Here is a 22632-nt window from a genome sequence, read left to right on the forward strand (position 1 = left end):
AATAAATAGCATATATATAGAGAGAGATATATATCAGAGCAAGAAAACTCCACAAAAGAAAAGTAAAACTAGGACAAAGCTGGAAGATCAGTGCTGATTCTGAATCCCATATTCATTTCTCATCCCTGCACTACCAAACTGACTTAAAACCTTCACACAGGGACAATGACACTTTGTCTTGATGTAGAAGTGACCACAATAAGTCGTTCTACTCAAACACACAAGTGTCATCTTGTTTGAGCAGATATCGCCATGGTTGCAATCATGGTGTAATTCAACCCTGCAAGCCTATAACACAACCAGGTATAACATGAAGGACAGTATGTACAGGAAGATGCATATTTAAAAATAGAAGTGCTGTACTCAGGAGGCTGGAAGAACTCTCTCCAAAGACCTAATGAACCACCTATTGCTTATAGCTCTGTGAAAGAAAAACACAAGTGGTTTGGTATATTTTCGTGCTTTCTTGTTTTGTTGGGGTTGTTATTTGCAACACCTTTCACCAAGCCCTAAGTAAGTATGTGATTTTCTGTAGAGCTGTTTCCTAGTAGTAGACAGGTTTCCTAAAACCACTTTCTCCCCAATCTTTGAAAGGAATTCCTTCATCCAAATATTAGACTGCAACCCCTTTACATAACCTCCCTGGGTTTGCAGTTCCAATGTGAAGGATTTTTATTATTAGGAAGGACGTTCTACACCTGAGAGGGGCAGGCAATGTGCTGTTCCAGATTAGATTAATATAGGGCTGGAAGAGCAGACTGTGAAGGGATAAAAGAAGGGGGGGAGCACTGAGACAACAGCTCCATATAAGCCCCCAACTCAGCAAAACTAGAGCTGTTAAGACACAAAGCATGGACAACTGGTGAGAAGCTCCCATCCTGGGGTACCAGGCAAGCTGTTAAGCTTGTTTAGCTACACAGGGCTGAAATAGAAATTGCTGGGCGTGAAGCGTTCTTGCCTGGCAAGAAAGTCTCTCTCTGAGCTACTGACTGTAATGGTCCACAGCCAAACCTATGCTGCGAGAGCAAAGATTAAGTCCACGCTGCCTGCCCCACAGGCTGAGGCTGTGCCAAACACCGTGGGGTACAGGCAGAGATGGATGCAGCCCGTGCCAGCAGCAGCTTGCCTCTCATGCATCTGGTGTGAAACGCTGTAAACCCACCCAGGACTTCCACATGAGCAACAGCTCATGAAGGGTATCAAAACCCAGCCGCTCTGCCAGGCAGAAACACAACGTGGTGCCAGGTTTAAGGGCTGCCATCAGCCTCCCACTCCCTGTCTCTCCAGTGAGTATTTCAAATGCAGGGGAATAGAAGCCAGAGCCCAGCACACCTTGGGCAGGGGCTGTGTTTCACCTTTGCAGCAGGCTTCTTGCTCCCAGGTCTGCGAGGACAATTTCCAGGACAGATCCTTGTGCGCATGCCTGAACAAAAGTGACACTGGGAAAGGGAAGGAGCGGGGAGCCCTCAAATGGACTTTTTGGAAGTTTAATTGACAAAGATAATCTATCATGAGGGAGTAATATGGGGGCCAGTTGTGCTGCTTGTCAAGCCTTCAAGAGACACAGGCAAGCCCTGTAGCAGCACGGTTATGTCCAGCTCATCTGTCACACGGCAAAGTCATCTGTCTCAGCTAAAAGGCTCCTACTATTCAGAGATCTCCCAGTGGTGCTGTTATGAACCTGAAAGGACAGAGAGCTGGGAAGTGCAATGCTTTCCCTAATGTCCACTCAACCACCATTTCAGAGAACCACAAGACGCCTTGATTGAAAATGGGTAAGTGATTTTTAGACCTGCTCTCCATTCATTGACAGCCTACGCATGGGAACGTGTCGAAGTGGCCCAACACCAGAGGAACCTCTAATCAACACAGCAAATAAGGCCACTGCCTGGTCACATCCCAGCCAGTTCCACAGCAGAGCTGTTCTGTCACAAGCCTGCAGCAGAAGAGCAGCTTTCCTCCAGACTTACATTTCCCACTGGAGCAGACTTTGTAAGGAAAGGCCATAGAAACCTCACACATAGCTATACTACACACACATATCATACATATAAAAATAAAACCAAGTGTGTATATATGCACATATAGCTGAACTCTTTTTCCCCTTTGCTTGGCATAACAACTCCTCAGCCATGGATATCCTAACAATCCAGTGAACCCACTTTTATGGTTTGCCCTGTAAAACAACCTCAAACCAGGACAGCATTGTTTGTTTTTATTTTAGTAACAGGGAAACTGAGGGCCAAAGCAAAACCAACAGACCACAATCAGCAAATGCAGAGCAGCCTCCAGATCCTTTGATAAATTATTTGGATAATTTAAGTTCATGGCCCGTCCCTGCAAGACAGGAAAAGAAATTCAGCTGTAAGGGGTACAGAGGCAGTGCTTGGTGCACCACTAGAACTCATGGCTTTGGGAACTGATAAGCCATCACAGACAGCCTGATCAAGAAGTTTGGATTTGAGTTTTTCAGTATTTCTCCTTAATAAAAGGCTATTTCCTGATTGCCGATACTTAAAAATCATACAGTCACACCTGGTAATGTAATGTTATTAGAAAGCAGCCAAACTTTATTCCTCTGTGCACAAGCGAACATCGTTGGTGGACATACTATAGAGATATTGCACAAACTTCTGGAACAACAGCTACAGTCGCTGCCAAGAGAATGAGCATTAGTCTCCAGGAATCTGCAGTCAGCTCCAGTTAGACAGAAGTCAAAGTCAGACTGAAAGATTTTCATTATATTCAACTGTGGCAAATCCCTTCTCAGCTGGTTTTGTGACACAGAATCACATCTGCTGACTCTTAACAGACACGATGCAGCTGCCTGTAACGGCTCCAGAAAAAGGTCCCAAATAAGTCAGGGCACAAAGGGGGTAAAAAATTTCTTCAGCGTCACCTGAGCTTTGGTGTGGCATGCATTTGCCACCATGAAACAGAAGCAACACTTCCCCTAACACCAAGCACCAGGGTGCAAATCCCCTGGGGTAAATGGTGTTTCCGCCCCTCCTCTCGGTGGCTGAAAGCTCCAGATAAAAAAAAATAATAATAATTAAAAATAAACCACACAAAACAAAACCACACTCCCAATTCAAGATATAAACCTCCTGCTATTTAAGTAAGAGGGTGGGGACAAATTGCTACACTGTTAAAATATTTTTGCCTGCTAAAATATAGGGATGAAGCAGACATGCAAAAGAAGAATGACTCAGGCCTGACACAGTGATTGTGCAAGGATGGGGAGGAAGTTAGATTTAGATTTTAGCTGTGGAAGCCGTTTCACCATTTGTTTTCTTTGTCTCTCTTTCCCTCTGCTGCACTTAGGAAACTGAAACTGCCTTGTTCCATTTCATTTTTCATTTCTAATCTGTTTCCCATTCTATCCATCTTTCAGAGAGACAATGTTGCTCTTACATCTCTTCTTCCCGCCCAGCAGGAAAAATTACATTACAAAGCAGCTGCTAACTGAAGGAAGCGTTCTGTGGTTGAGCTACTTCTTTTCCTGAACTTGGGTCTAGAACAAGTATTATTTTTCAGCATACATTCTCACTGACTCCATGATAAGGACACTGGAAGACACAGTGTGATTTCTTGTAAGTGAAGAGCTACAAGTTGTGGGTCACTTCAATAGGCCTATGGCATCGTTTAATTTAATGGGCTTTAATTGCATACTGCAGCAGATGACTGGAAGCTAATACTGAAACCCAGGGTGTAATTACATATCGGCAATTATCTTACCAGCTGTTTGTTGAAGTTCTGCACGCACTGTTCAAACTGCTCATCTTTTGTTTCATCTGCTTTCCCAAGCTTCTGAAGGACCTGCAGAAAGAGAGGAGAAAGACAGGAGACTTCAAACACAGGTATAGCAAAGTAGAGAAAACTAATCAGTTTCAAGTTTTTGCTCACAAGGCTGAAATGAAAGAAGGAAAGTTAAATAGCCTCCCTTATTCTTGCACTCAGAATTTCAGGAATACTTCTCCACATAGTCATAGTTTGAAAAAGGACTTACAGGCGAATCAGGATGAACTCAGACCTCATATGCTTTGCTGTACCAAAAAGCATGACTGAGGCTTGTACTTCACTGGTCTAATGATTTTTGCAGGCAAGACAATAGCAACCCAGTTGTTTATCTCCTGGACGAGCAAGAAACAAACCACATCCCTAATATGCCTTGTATTGTGTGGTTACACTTATCCTGATTTAACGCTAGTCTCTGGTCCAGACAGGGTGGGGTTTTTTGCTCCCAGAACAGCTGGGCTGTCCTCAAACGCAGAAAGCCATGCAGAGACCTCCTTAGAGAGAGAAGGTGGCTGGAGCAGTGAAAGTCCCACCTTCTTGCCACCTTTTTGCAATATGCACGTGCTTGGCAGGAGCTGGCGATTGAGAGCAACTGGGAACCTTACACCATGAATCTATGTGACACTCGGTCTAAGTGTCACATCTGAGAGTGTCAGCAGCCAGTCCTGTTCCTCTCACCGCCTCCCTGCACAGCACAGCTCCCCACAGCCTGTAGAAAAAAATCCTTATCAGACTACTTCCCTTATCACCCTTCTCTCTTAATGATCTCTCCATGCAGCTAAGTGGATCGTTCCCAGGCTTTGAACAAAGCATTTAATTTTCTGGGCAGAAAGGTAGGTCCATCACAAGAAGGCTGGGCAAACTGCAGCTGGGGAGGAGGGCAGCAGCTATTTGCCATACCCCAATCAACTCCAGCGGCAGGGAGACAATGATAGAAACTACAGCTGGTTAAACTAGATTACAGCATCTTTGTTAATCGAAAATAAAACCTGACCACGCTTAAAAAAAAAAAAAAAAAAAAGAAAAAAAAAAAGCCTTCTCTCACAGGGCTGGGAAAAACAGAGAAAAGCCCACCTGGTTCTCACTCACAGGAGGTTCTGGGGAGCCGGAGTTCGGCTAGAAAGGGTGCCAAGGGAACACCTCAAAATGCAAGGGAGCCCTGGCTTGCCAGAACATGACTGCCCAGGAGGCAGAAAGCACTGGAAAGCTGAAGTCTCTCTTGCTCTGCTGAGCACAGCAGTCCTTTAGACACAGATCTCAGCCATCATGTTCAGCCCCTCTTGGCGAGAAGAGGGTCAATATGGAAAAGCGGGTGCATGTTATTGCCATCAGGTCTACAGGAAGGACACTAGTAAGTGTCTCCAGACCAGCTGCTCTGAGGGACTGCCAGGCAGCCACACAAATCAACTTCCTCCAGCTCCCTTTGCTACCTACGGATCTTCTCAGATAATGTAAAAAGGATTTTTACCCTGCAGGGCAGGGATCAGACTTTCATGTTTGGTCCCCAAAATGGCATTGAGAAGGTCCATGCAACAGGATGTAGAATAGAGTAGAGTAGAATATTTTCAGTTGGAAGGGACCTACAATGATCATCTAGTCCAACTGCTAATGCACCTACTGGCCCACTCTCATCTTTTTAAACAGCCAAGGTGGAGGACATTTGTGTTATGTCTATTTGGCTAATCTCAGTTGCCCTCTCTCCCATATAAGCACACATATTCCCAGCTCACCCCTGACTGCAATAACTGACTCTAGTGCTAGACACGATAAATCAGTGCAGTTATTCAGCACCCAGCTCATAAGTCCCTTTATTTAGGCTGGGATTGAATGTCTAGGAGGGAATCGCTGTTTTTCACTCCCCCTCAGCTGAACAGCCTCTTCACCTCCAGGAATCTCTGAGGTATTCAAGTGATATCAAAAGGGGGGGAAAGGACACGTACAGATGAAGACTGCCCTCTTTGCGACCAAGGTCTGAACCAAAAACCTCCAAAGTTAGAAGCACGACTTTTGACAGCTTAAGTGACAGCAGCAAACACGGCAGTTACAAGTACCTAAAGTGCTTGGTAAACCTGTCTATGCAGCAGGACATAGAAAGCACAAATATTCCCTTCTTCCTCTCAAACCCTTGGCACAGAACAGCTTGTTGGAGAGCAGAAGCAGCAACATTGGTTGGACAGGCAGAGAGTCCTGTACACCGGCCACTGATGCCTCTCCATCTGCTCCTCCCCCTCCAGCATGAAGGGGAGCACATGTCACAGCAACACTGCTGCTGAGGCTACACATTTCTCTGCCATGCCAGCAGGAGAGAAGGATTCAGTACAGCCTCATCTTTCTCATCAGGTAGTATGGTGAACCTCTTCCATAACGGATGCTGCTCAAAGGCCCTGTGTTCATCGGTACCACCCTAGGCTACCAGATCTATGGAGCATGGATTTCCCACCTGCTGGGTGACTTCCTAGATGTCCAAAGAGCCATCATGCCAGTAGCACCATCACTAGTAATAATAAAGTACACAACCTGCAAATTCCAAAGCAGAATGAAGTTTGCAATGTGCAGATCAATAGAATTGTTGGGGATATAAAGGAGCTTTTCATGGGGCAATGTATCTGTCTGGCTAGTCAGGAGATGCAACGCTTTCAGGCCTGGAGGGGAGTGAAGAGACAGTTTAACTGGGAGGAATCTGGAGTATGTCAGCAGGGGTCAAAGGTTTAGAACAGCCTCAGTGCTTCCTGGTGTAAAACACTGAGCAGCACCCACAGACCCATTCATTGCAGTGGCCGGACGCCTGCTTCCCACATATCCAAGCGGCTAATCTGCAGTTCCACTGCTCCTTGGGGCACAAGCACACTGAGTCTGGAGTCATCTGGACAGCTGGGAAGATCTTGTTCCACCATGCTCAGGTGCTCTGCAGAAGTCCTGAAAGATGCTGGGCACTGAAAAGTGCCCTGACTCACAGCCTATCTATAAGGAAAAAACTGCAACAGCAATGCTCAGCTGAGGAGAAGCTCTGAATGAAGGGGGAGGAAATCAGAAGAAACCCTGCATTTTTCCACAGTGGTGACATGAGGCAGGTGGAACAGAGGACTTGGGGACGCCAGCAGAGGAACAAGGCAAGAAAAACAAAACCAGTTAGAAGAAAGAGTCTGTGAGAAGTGAATCCCTGGCTACACCAAGAAAACTGCTCTTGCTTCTGACGTTATTTCCCCATCTGGTAGATGAAGGCTTGTGCCCCACACCTGCTGGCCCTATGGGTGAGTCACAGCCATACAGCCCACTCTAATCTCTTTATTACTGGCTATGACACAGCAGAGAGACAACAGGCCCAGGCCGCAGCAGGGCAGGAGTTATCTTCTCACACCACTCTCCCTCAGAAACAGATCTGTCCCATGGCAACAGCTCAGAGGTCAAACCCTAAGTCATTTGAACAGCATAAAAAGACGGCTCCACAAGGCTGGCCCTCAAGCCTGCTCCCAGCTCTCCCATCAAGCTGCAGTACCAAATCCCTCTGGACCCCCTAAACCAGACAGGGATGGAGCAGATGGCCCTGGGTGTGCTGCTGAGTGCAGGCATGTCTGTGCTCACTGCTAATAACCCGTGAGCTCACGGGACAACTCCCCTCCCCAGGCTGGTACGTGCCGTCATAGGTCAGGCTATTCCGGGTGAGCCACGGCTGCTCCCTCCCTTCCCCTGCGACAGTCTTTAATCCTCCAGCTCACTGCAAAGCCAGATAAAGTTCGGATGGAAACTTCAGGCTCTCTGGTAGCTATTAATGGAGCAGATTTACCAGGGTAGGAGTCAGGACCCCACCGCAGCTCCCAAATCTCAGGGCAGATCAGAGATGGTGTGATCTGTCAGCTGCTGTCTGTAGGCAAACCACACCAGGCAGCGGGCATGGATCTGGCATTTAAAAGATTAAGAAGCAACCGTGGCTAGGCTCCTTGATCTGCCCTTGACCGGAGAAGTCCTGGCCCTGCACAAGGATAGGGATCATTTCAAGACAGCGCAAGCTAGGGTGAAGGAGAGAATACTTTGTATGAATCCCACAAAACACCTCATGCGATGGATTTCAGAGGGAGTTCCAGCGTTGCTGTGGTTTCCAGTCATGGCTCACTATGGATTCACTATGACAGGATGCAGATGTCATCCCAGCCAACATTTTTGGCCTCAGGCACCAGACACCAATTTCCAGTGTTGCTCAGAAACCAAGTCTCTTCCAACAATTAGCTAGATCAGCAGGTGCTCTGCATTTCTCATAAACTAGGACCACAGGCACCTGACCAGCTACTGCAGCACCTCTAAACAGATCCACCCATGGAGCCTCAACTTTCCCTGTATTTGAATAAAAGCAACACAAGGAACAAGGAGATTCAGACTTTGACTGAAGTTTTAAAAGCACTTTAAGATCCTAGGAGGGAAGATGCTATTAACAAATACGTAAATGATCACACTCCTCTCGTATCATGGATGTATTTGTAGTCTGTTGCAGGCAGAACTATTTGCAGGAAGCTTTGAATTGATACACTTTGAGAAGTGAGATAACCCAGAAGAAGCAACAGAGGAATCTGGAAACCCTCTGTATCAGACATCTGGCATTCTGCTAGCAATGGTCAGAGAAGTAAAGACATGAAATAGCCTTTAAAAACAGCAACTTTTCCCAGAAAAATGGAATTTTTCCTCAGGGAAATCCGTGCTGCAGGTTTTTCTCAAAGGCAAGACTGTAAGATTCACAGGCTGACTGAGCATTACCTAAATACCACAGCTTTGTAGGACTCAAAAGGAAGCATCTTATCTGGCTGCACTGCACCCTCTTTTTTCCAGGTGTAGAGTAGGAAGCATTCCTGAAGGGCAGACCCCCACACTGCTAAGCACAAGGTCTCCCACACTCTGCTTTGAGCACTGGGCATGAAGGAAATGGAGATCAGCCCTGTGACCAAACACTCTGATGAACACAAATCACCATTAAAGACAAACACTTGCCAGCAGTGCAGCAGCAGCTAGCATCAAGAAGCAGTATCAGACCAACTGAAATGCAACTAAATTGCTCTAAAAAACAACCGCAACAGATTCAGGTATATGTTTTCTAATAGGGAAATATATGCCAGCTGCTTATGCATCCACAGTTCTTACCCAGCACCTCCCATCACTCCCTTCTGAAAGATCAATGCTACAACAAAAGACCCAAACCCCCAAATAGTCTCATCAAACCCCACGCAGACCCTTTCTGTGAAGCAGAAACCTAATAAAACACTACTTTATGGGTCACCCAGGCCAAAGACCAGTTTGGAGAAAGCAGGTGTCGAGTAAAGAGGCAAAAATCAATGCAGCTTGTCAATCCCTAACAGAGCTAAATCTGCATTTGAAACATCTGAATTTAGGGTGGTCCAGCCCTGATGAAGAGGGAGCCATTAAGCCCAGAGCCAGAGAACTGGAGCCCTGCAGGTCCACATCTTACTCCCTACTGTATCAGAGAAGGGGCTGTGGTTACGTCTTACTGAGATGGACCCGATGCTCCCAAATCACTCCATCTCTTGACCTCTCCTCCCCTCATAAACGAGGTCTCTGACTTTTGCTGTATCTGCCAACTCCAGTGCATTATTCTCCAACTACCAACTGGGTAGAGCCAGTAAATACTGTGACTAATTTTGAATTGCAACAAATTGGCATGTGCCAATGGGTCAACTAGCAACAGAACAAACAAATCTTTGATCTTAGGCCACTGCCTATTCTTCCATGGAAGTCATTATACTTGGAAGAGAGGGAGAAGAAAATATGGTCCAAGTCAGATGGAAAATACAAAGACACATAACTTAATAAGGTACAAAGGAAGTTTCATAGGCTTTTTTAAGCCTGGTTTCTTCTCTGCCCAAATGAAATGTGACTTGCTCAACGAAGTAGATGTGTGCTCATGGAGTAATTTGTTTTTTTCCACTCAGACTCAGGGAGAAAAGCAAGAACAGCAGTGGGAGTCCTGCTCCCCCTCTGACTCTCCCCAGGAGCAGGGCACGTCCTCCTGCCCTCCACGCCTGCCTCTAGGCTGGTCTTGGGGACAGCCTGGCTTTCCTCATGCAAGCCTGGCACAATTAAGTCTTTCTTTGAAACAATGGGACAAAGGAGGATGGGGGTGGAGAGGAAGAAACTCCAAACATATTAACGCTTCATTTTAAATTGAGAAAATTATTCCCGTGGCTAAGCAATCAGCAAGACCCTCGGATCACTGGAAGATGGGAAAGGGCAACGTCGCACTTGGCGCAGACAGAGCGTTTCTTGTTTGCTTCTTACTGGCTAACAAGGTTCAATAGATCCTGCAAAGACAGGACGTTGCCTCAATCACTGGGCAAGAGTTGGGAAATCAGGGTTCAATGCAGTATTTTGTTAGAGACTTCCTGAATGACCTGGAAAATGCATGTCCAATGTCACATCCATCCAGCTGTAAAGAGAAGTGTTTGTTCAGTATGTCACAGAGTCACCAAATTTATGCCTGGCATCCCCAGCTGGCAAAAGGGAAAGAGGTACAGAGAGAGGAGATGACCAGTTTTGAGTGCTCAGCTCAAGACACATTGAGATTGATTTTCACAGGTGTCCTGCTAATGAGAGTTTGCATGCTTCGCCATATTCTAAAACCCAAACTGACTAGGGAAAAAAACACCAAACAACTAAAAATATAATTTTCTGTTCACACTGCAGGGTTGAAGTCTCAGAACATCCCCCAAAAATATGCTAACAGTGAAGAATTTAAATCACTACAATAGATTGCATAGAGATCCTTTGCTAATTAAAGACTTAAAAAAATTAGACAAGCATCTCAAGTGTGATTTAAGCCAGATCCCAGTCCACACAGGGGACAGACCTTGTAAGGCCCTTCCAAAGCTAGTCTTCCCAATCCTGAAGACGACAGCAACAGAAGGTCTCTTTGTCTCGGAACAAATATCCTCTGAAAAAAGACCTCACTCCTTCCTCCATATCACAGTTGGAAGTGCAATATATATCCAAGCATGACTAGATAATAATGGCATGTATAGCCTATCATCAAAGAAACACATGTTACTGCCACCTTCCCTAAATGGCACTATATTGTAAAATTTCTGTAGCAGCAAGAGTCACACTACATCGCCTTGAAGGCTCAACTGTAATATCTGCCTCGGACAGCTACTAAGGAGCAGCCTCACCATCATCTGCACTTTCAAGACACATCTCTCAAGTTTAATGTGACTCAGTGTGGTCACACTGGGTTGCCTTACAAGGCTAATCCTTCTCCCTCACTCTGTAGTCAATAGGGAAAAAACCAGGAACTCCACTTTCTCCTTCTGAATTATTTTCTGGAAACACCTACTTCCCCATAATGGGCTCAGAGGAAGTTCACAGCAACAAGTTTCACCAGGCTGAAATTAGCATCTTAAGAATATATCCCTGTTTCTGATCATGCCAGGTGTAAGACAAGGTGTACAAATAAGCATAGCAGGTGCAGGACTGTTTTCAAGTCTGGTGGCTTGAAACGATAGTCAGCTTATCCTTAAGGTTGAGTCATAAGTAGTGAGTAATATCCCCAAGAGGGGGGTACACAAAGGACCTGTCCCACTTTTGAAGCTGTGTGTTGCACCATGCTCATCTAAGAATGACTGCGTTATTTGAGCATTTTCCTTTGAATAACACTGCTGAAGACTCCCCTTTTTCTATGAAGCATAAAAAGAGGATTGTTTGGCAGCATCAGATTCTTCTATAGCGGTTGCCATCCCTGTTCCAAACTCAGAAGTCTTCCTTGAAGCAACTGCAGGGTACAAGCCTGCAGCGATGGGCCTGTGGGAACAGGCTATTCCTAACTGCACCATGTGCTTCACCCAAGACCTCAAGCAAAATAAAGTTACTGTGCTCTGTTTCTCCCCATGGGATGCAGCAGCTAGCAGACAACATAAATGGATGCAAAGACTCAGCTAGCTGCCACACTGAAACATCACAAAAACATGTAGAAACATGTTAATCAATACTACTACAGGAAGGATATCGGCATTCCGTAAATGTACTTACATTACTTCATGGTATTCAGTATGAAGACTAATTGGAACCAGCTTGTGAAATCTTTCGCTCTTAAGATGCTTCCTCCTGTGCCTGGCTCCCTTTGGGGACGCTTATCTAAAGTTACAGGCTATTGAACAAGGGATTCACATCACTCATATAGTGGTTATCAAAGAGTACCTCATACATCGTACATCATTACTGAGTGTCCTAAGACCATAGGTAAACACAATGAGAAGAACCCGGCCTAAACCCTGAGACTTGTTCAGCGCAGGACAGCCAGCAAGGGGAGGGAGAAGGCTCTGGGTACTTCAGCTCTGCACATTGGTCAGTCTCCTGTGCCCACCCCACAGCCTAAAGATAAGGAATGTCGCTGTGGCAAAACACAGGGGTAGCAAAATTGTTAAGTGTTCCCAAGGTTGAGACTCACATTCCTCCCACACTACCTCTGAGTCTAGAGACCTCAGCCTGTTCCTGCACCTGGAGCTTAAGAAACTGGCTCCCATGCTGTGCAAGGAGAATCACTGTCTTGCTTTGCAAATCAAAATTGCTGAGCCCATGGGCAGAGCCCTGTGCCCAAGATAAAGAGCTCTCCTGGACCTGGGGCCAGAAACCGAGTTATTATTCTGCGCTAGGAAAAAGGCCAGGGTGATTTTCATTACCCAGCTTACGCCTTCCTCTGTTTCTACTGCTCTCAGCATCCACAATAATATCTGCTGACCCCACTCCCTGTCTCAGCAAGACCAACATCTCTGAGGATCAACATAAAAAGCCTCTTTGCTTCTGGAGTAGGACCTGCAGCAGGCACCGCGCTGGACCATTCCCACCGTACTGGCAGTACTCAGTTCTTTCAGAGGAAAGTGCTAAGCACTTTGCTTTCAGTTTCCACCCTGTGATTAAATCACTTTTATAAACTGGGCTTTGGCATTGCCCTGCCTTACTGCCAGTCTCTCTGGGAAGCCTTCAATACCAGGATCTGCTAACATTGTCTCTAACCACAGTATATTATCAACAAGTAAACTTAAGGAAGAAAGTAGGAAGGAAAGAAAAGGACCAGCACAATGGGACAGGCTAAAAGCTCCATAGCTGGCTGGCACAACTTCTGTGTTTGGTATTTTGGAAGTATTTTTTGTTTTGATGCAGAAAGGTCATTTACTGATCTAGTCCTCATCTTTTCAGCACTTTTTCCAAGTTCCCAGGATATCATCAGGAACCTGAACTAAGAGGCAGTTTATTCTATACCTGTTATACAGGATTCACATTTGACATCCAGATAGTTTAATGAGTGCAGTACAAATACCCAGGCAGTACAGAAATCCTTTTAAAAAAACATTCATAGTCCTTCACCTTATTCCAAAGGCTCACCGCTGCTTCCCATACAACTGGGCTACAATATCTAAATCTCAGCAAGTTCGATGGGTTGATCTTGGCTTTCCACAGAACAGCAGTGGGACCTGTTCTGCAAATCAAGAGTTCCGAAATCAAAGGGCACAGGAAGTACTGTGCAGCTAATCTGTGCTAATTCCAGCCTTATACAGTGTAATTAAGGAAAGAGATAACAATGACATTCAGGTGTACACAAAGTCCAGGGGCTCAGTCATTTTTTTGTGGCATCAGCTTTGGCAAAAAGCCTATAAATAACATGATCTTTGAAGAAAGAGGTGAGCTCTATATGCACTTCCTTAAAGGGGCAAGCTCTATATGCATTCCCTTGCTGTTACTCCAGATAGCACTTTAAGTGGAAGAAAAAACAAAACAAAAAACCAAACCCTTGCCCATAGTACTTTTGAATGGATCCAGCTGAGTTTTAAAAAGAGAAGGAAAAAAAAATCAAACAGAAAAACAGTACAAAACAAAAACTCCCAAACTCAGATCTTCCCAATATCACTGGGATATATTTAAAAGCTACACTACAAGCACAATGTTCCACCTAAAATGTTACATAAAGTTGTTGGGTTTGCGTTTTTTTTAAGAAATTGAATTGCTCCCCTAACACTAGCACATCCAGTATTTTTTATTAGCTGTCCTTTTTGGTAAGGTCCAAAATATGCTTGCAAGGACTGTTAAAACTGGCAATGCGGAGCCCTTCTTTTATGATAGGCCCTACAGTAACACCCTCTCAGTGGCCAACATTGAAAAGACATTTCTGAACAAATCAGCAGTTTTTTTTAAGTCATACAACTAGTCCCCAGATTTTCTTCAGAGTTTAAGAACAGGTTGCCAAGCACAAGCCCTCTCCCTCCAACAACAACTGTGAACACATTCGCATCAGGCAGGTTTGCTCTATTAGCTACCAGCATGATGGACACTGAACTTGGAGACCTTTAGAGGGAAGGTATCATGGAAAGACTAAGCCAGGACCCCCTGGCTGGCCTGGCAGAAAATGCTTCCCCTCACTCCAAAAGTCAGATCCAGAATGCTTCACTCTCTTCTCCCAAAAGCACAACTCAAAGGTGAAGGGCATAAGGACACCTGACATACCCATATCAGGTATGCTCCAAATGACACATTGCTTGATATTGCCATTTGTGGAGAACAGGGCCCTTTCACACTTCACTGTCCTGCCTACAGCAGGCACAGATTTACTGGCAGTGTGAATGGGGATGCTATCCCCATGTTACTAGTCATATATGTGATCCCACAGCAGACGATGACATGACGAGTTCCTCTGCCTCCTCTTCTCAGCTAATCGTGACCACGTCGTCCTCTACATGGTGCTGCGAAGACTTCTAAAGTGACTTTTTCTTACATGGCAGAAGATGTAAAGGCCAGCCCAGAGAGCCCAGATGAGCTGACATCACCACCACAGGGCAGAAAGGGTGCTGTGCTGAAGCTGTCACACTTGCATGGGACAACAGGGTTTCATGAGCGTCTGTACCTGTGAGTTTGGCATATGAAGCCAGAGAGTGGGAGGGGGACTTCAGGGTGCTTTTCTTTTTTTTTTCTTTTTTTAAAAAGACGGGGAGACCGGGAGAGAGAGGGCTCCTTCATATGCTAGAGCAGCAGCATTAAGTTTGCCAAGTCCTTAAACTGGGTACAGGACACAGCAATTCAAGGAAAGTAGTTTTTCATGTTTATTCTCTCTCAAACATTTACATCAAGATCTCCCAGCCAAGGCAAAACATTAAGCGCTCCTAATAATCAACTCAGTCGCTTCTGTCTTTCACGTGGTTTCCAGTTCTCAGATAACCAGATCTGATTCGAGCTCAGCAGCTTTTATTTTTGACAGCAGTCTCAGAGCTCAGTTATCAGCCTTGGACAAGAAGGCTCTCTGCTCAGCTCCAGGCTGGAAGGGTGTTGACAGATGCTGAATATATTACGAACAAGTGGACGTGAGCTGTCACTCCCACAGGAGAAGGAAAAGGCACACTGAGGAAATGTTGTCACTGTAAATCAGTTGGAGGGAGGTCTGTTAGAAGACCTTCAGGCTGCTTTTATTTCTGCTATGGACCATACATTCATCAACACTAGAAACAGGGCCATGAAATAATACAGGGGTGATTGTTTAAAACTGCTGCAAAAAGATCTCAAGGAGAGCATTAGGGAGGTACACGGCTTCAAAAAATCTCTTTAACCTGTTGGGGTGTGGAAACAAAAAAGTTTCCCATTCCATCTTCCTCTGAGAAAGGCAGTACCAATCTACCACTCATATCTCCACAGATGTCACACAGAATACCTAGGGATTTTGGTACTATCCCATAATTAGCTACTGAAATAATAAGATTCACCAGATCAGCAGAGCTCTGCACCTTTCATTCACACAAATGCTGATGGACTGACTCCTGCCTCTCACCTGCACCTGCAGACCATGCCCCAGGAAATCCCAAATGCAGGCAACCAGGATTGCTGATTACGGCACCGGTGCAGCTGCACGCTTGGTTTGCTTTGCACCATCACTCATTGTGTGCAACCTCAAGGCAAGAGGCCTTTCTTGTTCCAGATTTGTTTGATTATGGCAGGATCCTGACCCCGGGGTTTTACCCTTCAGAACTGCTGCAGTACTAACGCATTATCACACCAACAAGAATGAATCGGGACCACGTGTCCAGCTTAGCAAAGGGCAGAAGGGCTGCAAAGGACATGGAACTGGAAATCCCCGAGTCTCCTGCAGACAAAAGGTGCAGCTCACTCGACAAATATCAAGCGACAGCATAAAACACTGCTAGCATTGCTTATGTAGATGGAGTTCTGCAAACTTTAAGAGCAGGGAGTGAGGGAAGTGGAAACTGAGAGGAAGAGGAATGGTAAAAGAAAAACCTTTCCAGCAAATCTTTTCCTACTCATCACAGGTAGCCAATTGTTCCTGACAAGGAACTCAGAAGTGAGGTAAGGTAGATGCAAAGACATATGGACTGCTGCCCTGATCGTACATATTTGTGCCTTCATTTTAGACAAAAAAGAAGCCAAAACCAGGAGCTTGCTTTCCCTATAATGGATGGCTGAAACCACTTTTCTAAACACTAGCGTTGTTCTAAAATGGGTTCATCTGGCCGGCTCCAGAGACAGCCTCTCTGGAGGCTACTTGCCATCAGACTTCTCTGAGTAACTCTGCTAGCACTGTCTGAAGTCCCAGGAGAACTCTCCAGAAACACATGGCCACTAAGTTGCTTATGATGTTCACGAAGGGTTGAGTTCCAACAGCTTTCATAGTCCATTTTTCATTGTAATGCCAGAGGAACATAGGTGCAAATTCTCCATGCATCTAGTGGAGGATACGGAGCGTCTAGCCCTCATGGCCAAGTCTAAAAGGCAGTTATTTCTATTTGGGTTATATGACCTGCTGCCAGACTTAGAGTAGACAGTATAAGAAAACAGTCACATTCCTGAAAGAATGAAAGCTTACAAAAGGGTATGTAATGGGAGACAAAACCATTCTGCTTTAGGTCATTCATCTGAAATAAGCTTTTAAGTGTTAGTGACCAAAAGCTATTCCCACTCAACCACCATTTAACAGCATAAAGTTATGCATAAACTCAGGACATCTCTTGCTCAGCCATCACTAGACAAGGATCCACTCTCTCACTCATGCTATGCTTCAGCATTACTCGCTTGAGGATCAAATGGGACACAGACAGGCTCCCCTTGACATGGCTCATCCTTCAAGGCAGGGCTGAGAAGCACATTGGCAGTTCTGTTCTTCTGGGCTTCTCTGCTGTGGGAGGGAGGAAGATTTTTCTCGTGCAGGGGGGTTCATTAACAGGAAAAGCCTTTAAAAGAGTAACGCGGATACATGGCAAGAAATGAAGTCTCAGCAGTCAGCTAAGATCACAGGCTATTTCCAGATGGCTTACGGACATACACCCACAGCACATGTCATTAGCTGTGCACAGGTGGGGCTAAGGCTACCAGACAATTCCAAGTGCAGCTTTCTCAAAAAAAACCCTGTCAAACAGACAGCCCCATAGTTATGAATAGTTACCACATATTTCATGAGAGCAAACCAAAAATGCCAAAGTAAGCAATAACCTTCCAGCGCTCGGATATCTTGAAAAAGGATCCACAGCAACCAGACCATGAAAATCCATGCAGAGTGAAGGCCTCGCTCTCTCATATTCAGCCATGGTTTGAAAACCTGTTCCACTTTTCTTTGTGGAAGACCCCTCCTGCTTTTTCATCTTATTAAGAGCACACATGTAAACAAACACAAAAATCACCATCTAAACTTAGACTGGAGAAGCTAGCTCTGCTGTAAATGTCACCAGGTTCAAGCCATGGCTGGGTGGAGAGCGAGTTTGTGTCACTGTCAGTCAAAAGTCAGGCAGAGACATATTGCTGTATCAAACACCATTGTCAGCTGTCCCCTCTAAAGCAAATGCAGAGTCTATTCTCAGAACCTGAAAGCCCTTGCTGTGGCCATTAATAACCAAGAGAACTGGCAGCAACCTGCACCTCTCCCAAAGGCTTGAAATTGTAAGCAGACCTGCATAACTCGTGGAAAACAAACGCGTTTTATATATGAATCAATGCACACGAGTGGACCGAGCTGAGCCTGCACTCAGCTCTCCTGTAACATCACTCAGGTGTGTGCTATAAAGACCCAACCCTTGCTTTTTACTGTCCTGTTCCCGCAGCCTATTGCGGAGTGGGAGGGAGGCAGCCTTGCACCTGCAATCTCCCATCTCTCAAAAGGGCTCTCTGAGAATAAAAGATTCTTTGGGAAATGGATTCTCAGTGATTTAGAAGCAAACCCCACTGCCTCTGGCTGAATGATTCCAGGTTTGTGACACTGCTTGCAGAGAAAACCCGGCCCACTCACCTTTCTTTGCATCTCAGATGTGAAAGGGTGCAGAGAAGGGGAGGTCTTGTCATACACTATGGAGTTTAAATTTTTCAATACACCTTTTAAGGCAGAACAGAAATATTCCCTAAAAAAAAAAAAGTAGGATAACTGAAAAGCAGATGTGATTTTGGCTTTCTGCATGGAGCAAAGTTGGGCAGTAGCTAGAGGAGAGGAGTATATCCCACACCCTATTCTCTAGGCATGCGTATCACTAGAATTACATCTGCTAGTGCCTGAGCACTTCTTGCCCACCCCATTAATAATCACTTTTCTGTTTATCCAATATTTGAAGATCATCCCTAAAAAGCACCTGCTGTCTACAGACAGCACAGCCATTCCTTTGATCCCTCCCTGTCATCATACAAGACTGCTTCAAATATCAGCCTGAATCATAAAGGTTGTTAAGACACACACGTGCTCAAGTGATATCACCCAGCTGCTCTCTCCTGGCCTCCCTCCGGCTCTGTCACCTTCTGTTCACTATCCTCACACACTTTTATTACACACCTGGTGTGCAGAAGTAGTTGCCACAGTTATAAGTGGTCCCAGCTCCTGCAAAAAGAGTCAAGCACACAGTTCTCATCCTTCCTGCAAGGGTTGACTTCACCCTTAGCGCATTTTCAGAAGTGATTCAAGAGGCATCTTGGAAATTCGGGGAACAGAGTCTCTGGGCTTCTCTGTTCCCTCCTGCAGTAGTTGTGCAAATCAAAGTAGTTTTTAAACCTCTTGAGCTGTTATAAAGCAGAACCATAAACTTATCATGGCCAGATAATAAACACAAGAGGAGAAATGTAAAGTTACCCAGAGGATAAGTTACCTTGCCAGAAATTATTAACTCCAGTCACATTTTCATTAACAAGTCAGGATCTCCACTTTTAAAATACAACTCCTTTCCCCATCCCATCATACTACCTGATAAGCTAAAGCCAAGTGGTATTTACATAGGTTAATGTTTCTTATTTAAAAAAAAAAAAATGGTATTAGCTTCACTTCAACATAGAGAAAACTCCAGACCATTTTCAAGATGGCACATAAACTGGTATTTACAGGTTGGCTCTGGTGTTATTCCTTTGACTGGGCCAGTTGTGTTATTTACAGGAAGCCTGAAATGGAGACAAAATAAAGGTATTCTAGTCTGAATCCTAGCCTGCTCCTCCAACGGGAACAAACTCTGCCGCGCCCTCCGTACTTGTGGCATAAAGGCCAACCATGATCACAGAGGTAGTTAAGAGAAAAGGCATTCTGTTGCAACACACACTCTTTATTTAGGACAGATTTCACTTATTACAGAGATTTACCTATTTTTTTAATACTATAAAGATTAAATCCTCATGCTGGAATAATCATGAACAGCTTGCAACCAATAAGTACATGAATGAAGGCAGCCCAGGAGAGTCAGAAAGGAGTTTGCCTTCCAGAAGAAAAGCTGGTATAACTTGTAGCTTCAGCTGTGACGTCCACTGGCCCCTCAATCCAGACACTCAGGCCATAGGGACACCCCTGGGTTCGCCGCTGAGCTAACAGGAAAGCATCACTTTCTCTCCCACCAAAAACTTCAACAACAAAATCCTTTTCAGGGATGTTCAGCTTTTTGTCTGAAACCACCCCCCCTAAAACACCCACCCCTTCAATGTTTAGTTTTTAATTGAAGTTAAGAGTTCCTACAGAAAATACTTGTCACTGAAGACCTGATTTTGTCAAAGTTTTCAGCCACATTCTGTCATGATAATGAAAATGCCTTCATACCAACCCAGTTACAGAAGATTAAAGACCACCTGACTTGTTCTGTGAGTCATTTGGTGCTAATCTTGTTATACAGGCTAACAATAAAATCAGATGTCTGTCCAGAGCCTAAAGGCCTTGCTGACCTTCTGTGGTTACAGCACGCTCGTTTCTATAGCTAGCAGCACTCACGGGAAAAGGAAGGCCAGAACTGCATCTACTTGCTTTTATCTCCTCTTGCCCAAGTGCCTGTTCGCAAAAGGTTACTAGGAGGCAGACAGAGCAAATCCAGGTAGAACTCAAGCTCATCTCCAGATCACAGCAAGACTCTTTAACCACATCACTGCTGTTTAGTAGATGTCATGCCCATTCACTGTTGCCCTCCCTCGGTTATATCACTGTCATCTGCACTGCTGTGTGAAGTCCTCTCTATTATTCAACACGGGCTGTGAGAGCACCTGCAGAAGGGTACCTAATTCCAGTGATTAAATCTGTCTTTGATCCTAAGATTTCAGTATTTCACAAACTTTTTCTGGATTGCCTTTGCAATATCAAGACCCAGCGCCTTGAAATTCCACCTTACACAGCTTAAGTCACGTAGGTTTTAATTTGGCATGTGTATGCTAGAGCAAATCAAGAGATTCAAGGTGGATCTGAGGGCTTCTATCCAACTGTCTGAGGTTATATACTCTATAAACCCTCTCTGCTCTGCATTACAGGAAAAGACAATGTTTTCATGACTACAGAACTTCATGATTTACCATGCCAAGTAGAACACTGTACATCATCTGGCCCACTGGCTGCTACAATGCTGTCTCACTGCAGATGAACCAACTTGTTCAGCTCTCTACCTGAGAGCTGGTGTACGAGCATGCTTCCTGCCTAGGACACAGACCCCAGGAGCTGCCAGCCATAAAACATCACCTGAAACTCACAAACACAGAAACAGTGCTTGAACCAGAGAAGCCCTCCCCATACCTAATAACATTCACAGCCTCTTACATTTCATTTCATATTCAACATGGTAAAATTGACATGCAACAGACACCTTGGACTACACTGGATGACCAAGAAGGATTCAAGTACACAATCTACTTAAGAAGTAAGTAGAACCTGCTAATACATCTCTAGTCCTGGACTCACTCTGCAGCAATGTGGACACTTCACGTCCCAGCCACCCACAGACCCTTGCAGCTAGTTAGCCCCAAGAGCAAGATGGCTAGACTCCTTTTCTGTTCACTGCTACCGCAAGATGTGATGGTGCTGTAAGGAAAACACAAGGACCTGACCATGCACATTGGAACAAGACCAAACAGTGTAGTATACTTTTTTACCTTGTATTTGATACGTTACAATCATACCTACTAACCAGCCAGGCTGTGCCCTAGAACCAGCTCATCTTCAGCACTGCAAGAGAAAAGCCAGTTCTCCACCACAGTGACAAAAGCACCAAGCTGTGACCTTGAGGTAGATTCACCAGCAGAGCACTTAAAATGCCAGCACTCCATTCAACTCGCTCTGCCGCAAGTTTAACATGAAATCCAAGTAGCAAAAAAGGAACAGGCAAGCTTTTGTGCTATCCAGCAGGATGTGTTTAAACACTTTGCTACAACCAAACAGGGCGAGTTACCTATTTTAAATCCTGCCTCATTTAAACATTAACTGTCTCCAGACAGTCATGTACAACTTTGGGTAATAATCAGCATCCTAAACAGCTTTTTGAAAAGCTTCTGCCTCTGGAACAGGGAGTACCATGTTTGAATTTTTACTATAAAGTCAACAGTTTAAGCATTTATTATTCCAGATTATGTGCACGTCAGTTCGTCCTCCCTTGTGCCACACATGAAATACAGCAGGGACCTTTTCCACTTGCCCAGTTCCTTGCAGTGGATTTGCTCAATTGTTAACTTGAGATTGACTTTTGTTTATACACAGTCCCCCTTATCCTGGTGGTTTCCTATTCTGTTCCTGTTCTTGCTGCTGCTAAGTCAGGGAAGAGGCAGAACCAGCAAAAGAAGGGAACTAAGATTTCAATGACTAGAGTGATTTAAGGTTTTGTTCATCTACTTGGAAAACTCGGTTCCCAGAGAATGAACCCCACAGGGCAGAGTTCAGATCTATGTTGAAGGAGAAGAGGGAGGGCCGTGGTTGAACACATGAAACAAGGCAGAAACAGCAACAGATGATCTGGCACTGTAGGAAGCATCAGAAAGTTGCCACAGTTGACACACGGGAGTTGCTGTAGAAGTTAGTTACCACTTCTGATTGCCCCTCAAAGCAATTATCAGTCAGGAGGTGAGATGAACCAAGACAGCCAGGAAGACACAGGCATCAGTCAAGCAACCTCCACTATGCATTGCCAAAAAGCATCCTTCTCGGCAGAGACAGGGGGATCAACGAAGGGAGTGTTTGGTGCAAAGCCATCTCACCACTCTGACAGCCAGATCTGAACAGGCAATTTAGCTTTGCCCGTGTTCAGATGGGCACAGTGACACACTCTCACCACCATACTGTGCTTCTAGCAGTTCAACATGGCCTGAATGGGGATTGCAAGGTTTTAATAAAGCAAGTACCTCCAAGAATAGGAAGGACACATGAAAGATACCCTCTCAGCATTCTTCCTACATCTTCAGAGTGGAGAGAAAACCCCACTGATGTTTTAGGCCATCACCACAAACAGATCTACTACATCAGGTGCTGATCACTGCAGGACTGGGCCAAGAGGATCCCAGATGCAGGAGACCATGTTAGGAACCAAATAAAGGTCTGAACTCACTCTGATAGTGAGCAGTCTGCTAGTCATGCTACGTTTTGGGACGGTG

The 22632-nt window shown here is 45.1% G+C and overlaps 1 protein-coding gene across 12 annotated transcripts in view; it reads right to left on the reverse strand.

The window, feature by feature from the left end:
• Positions 1 to 22632, reverse strand: part of BIN1 (bridging integrator 1) — a 101292-nt gene that overhangs the window by 54572 nt on the left and 24088 nt on the right. For all 12 annotated transcript variants that reach the window (XM_054208704.1, XM_054208701.1, XM_054208699.1 and 9 more), the window contains exon 2: positions 3739 to 3819. In XM_054208704.1, the coding sequence (XP_054064679.1) occupies positions 3739 to 3819 (81 nt within the window). The remainder of the gene's footprint in view (positions 1 to 3738; positions 3820 to 22632) is intronic.

This window comes from Rissa tridactyla, chromosome 7 (assembly GCF_028500815.1).
Source record: "Rissa tridactyla isolate bRisTri1 chromosome 7, bRisTri1.patW.cur.20221130, whole genome shotgun sequence".
Lineage (NCBI taxonomy): Eukaryota > Metazoa > Chordata > Aves > Charadriiformes > Laridae > Rissa > Rissa tridactyla.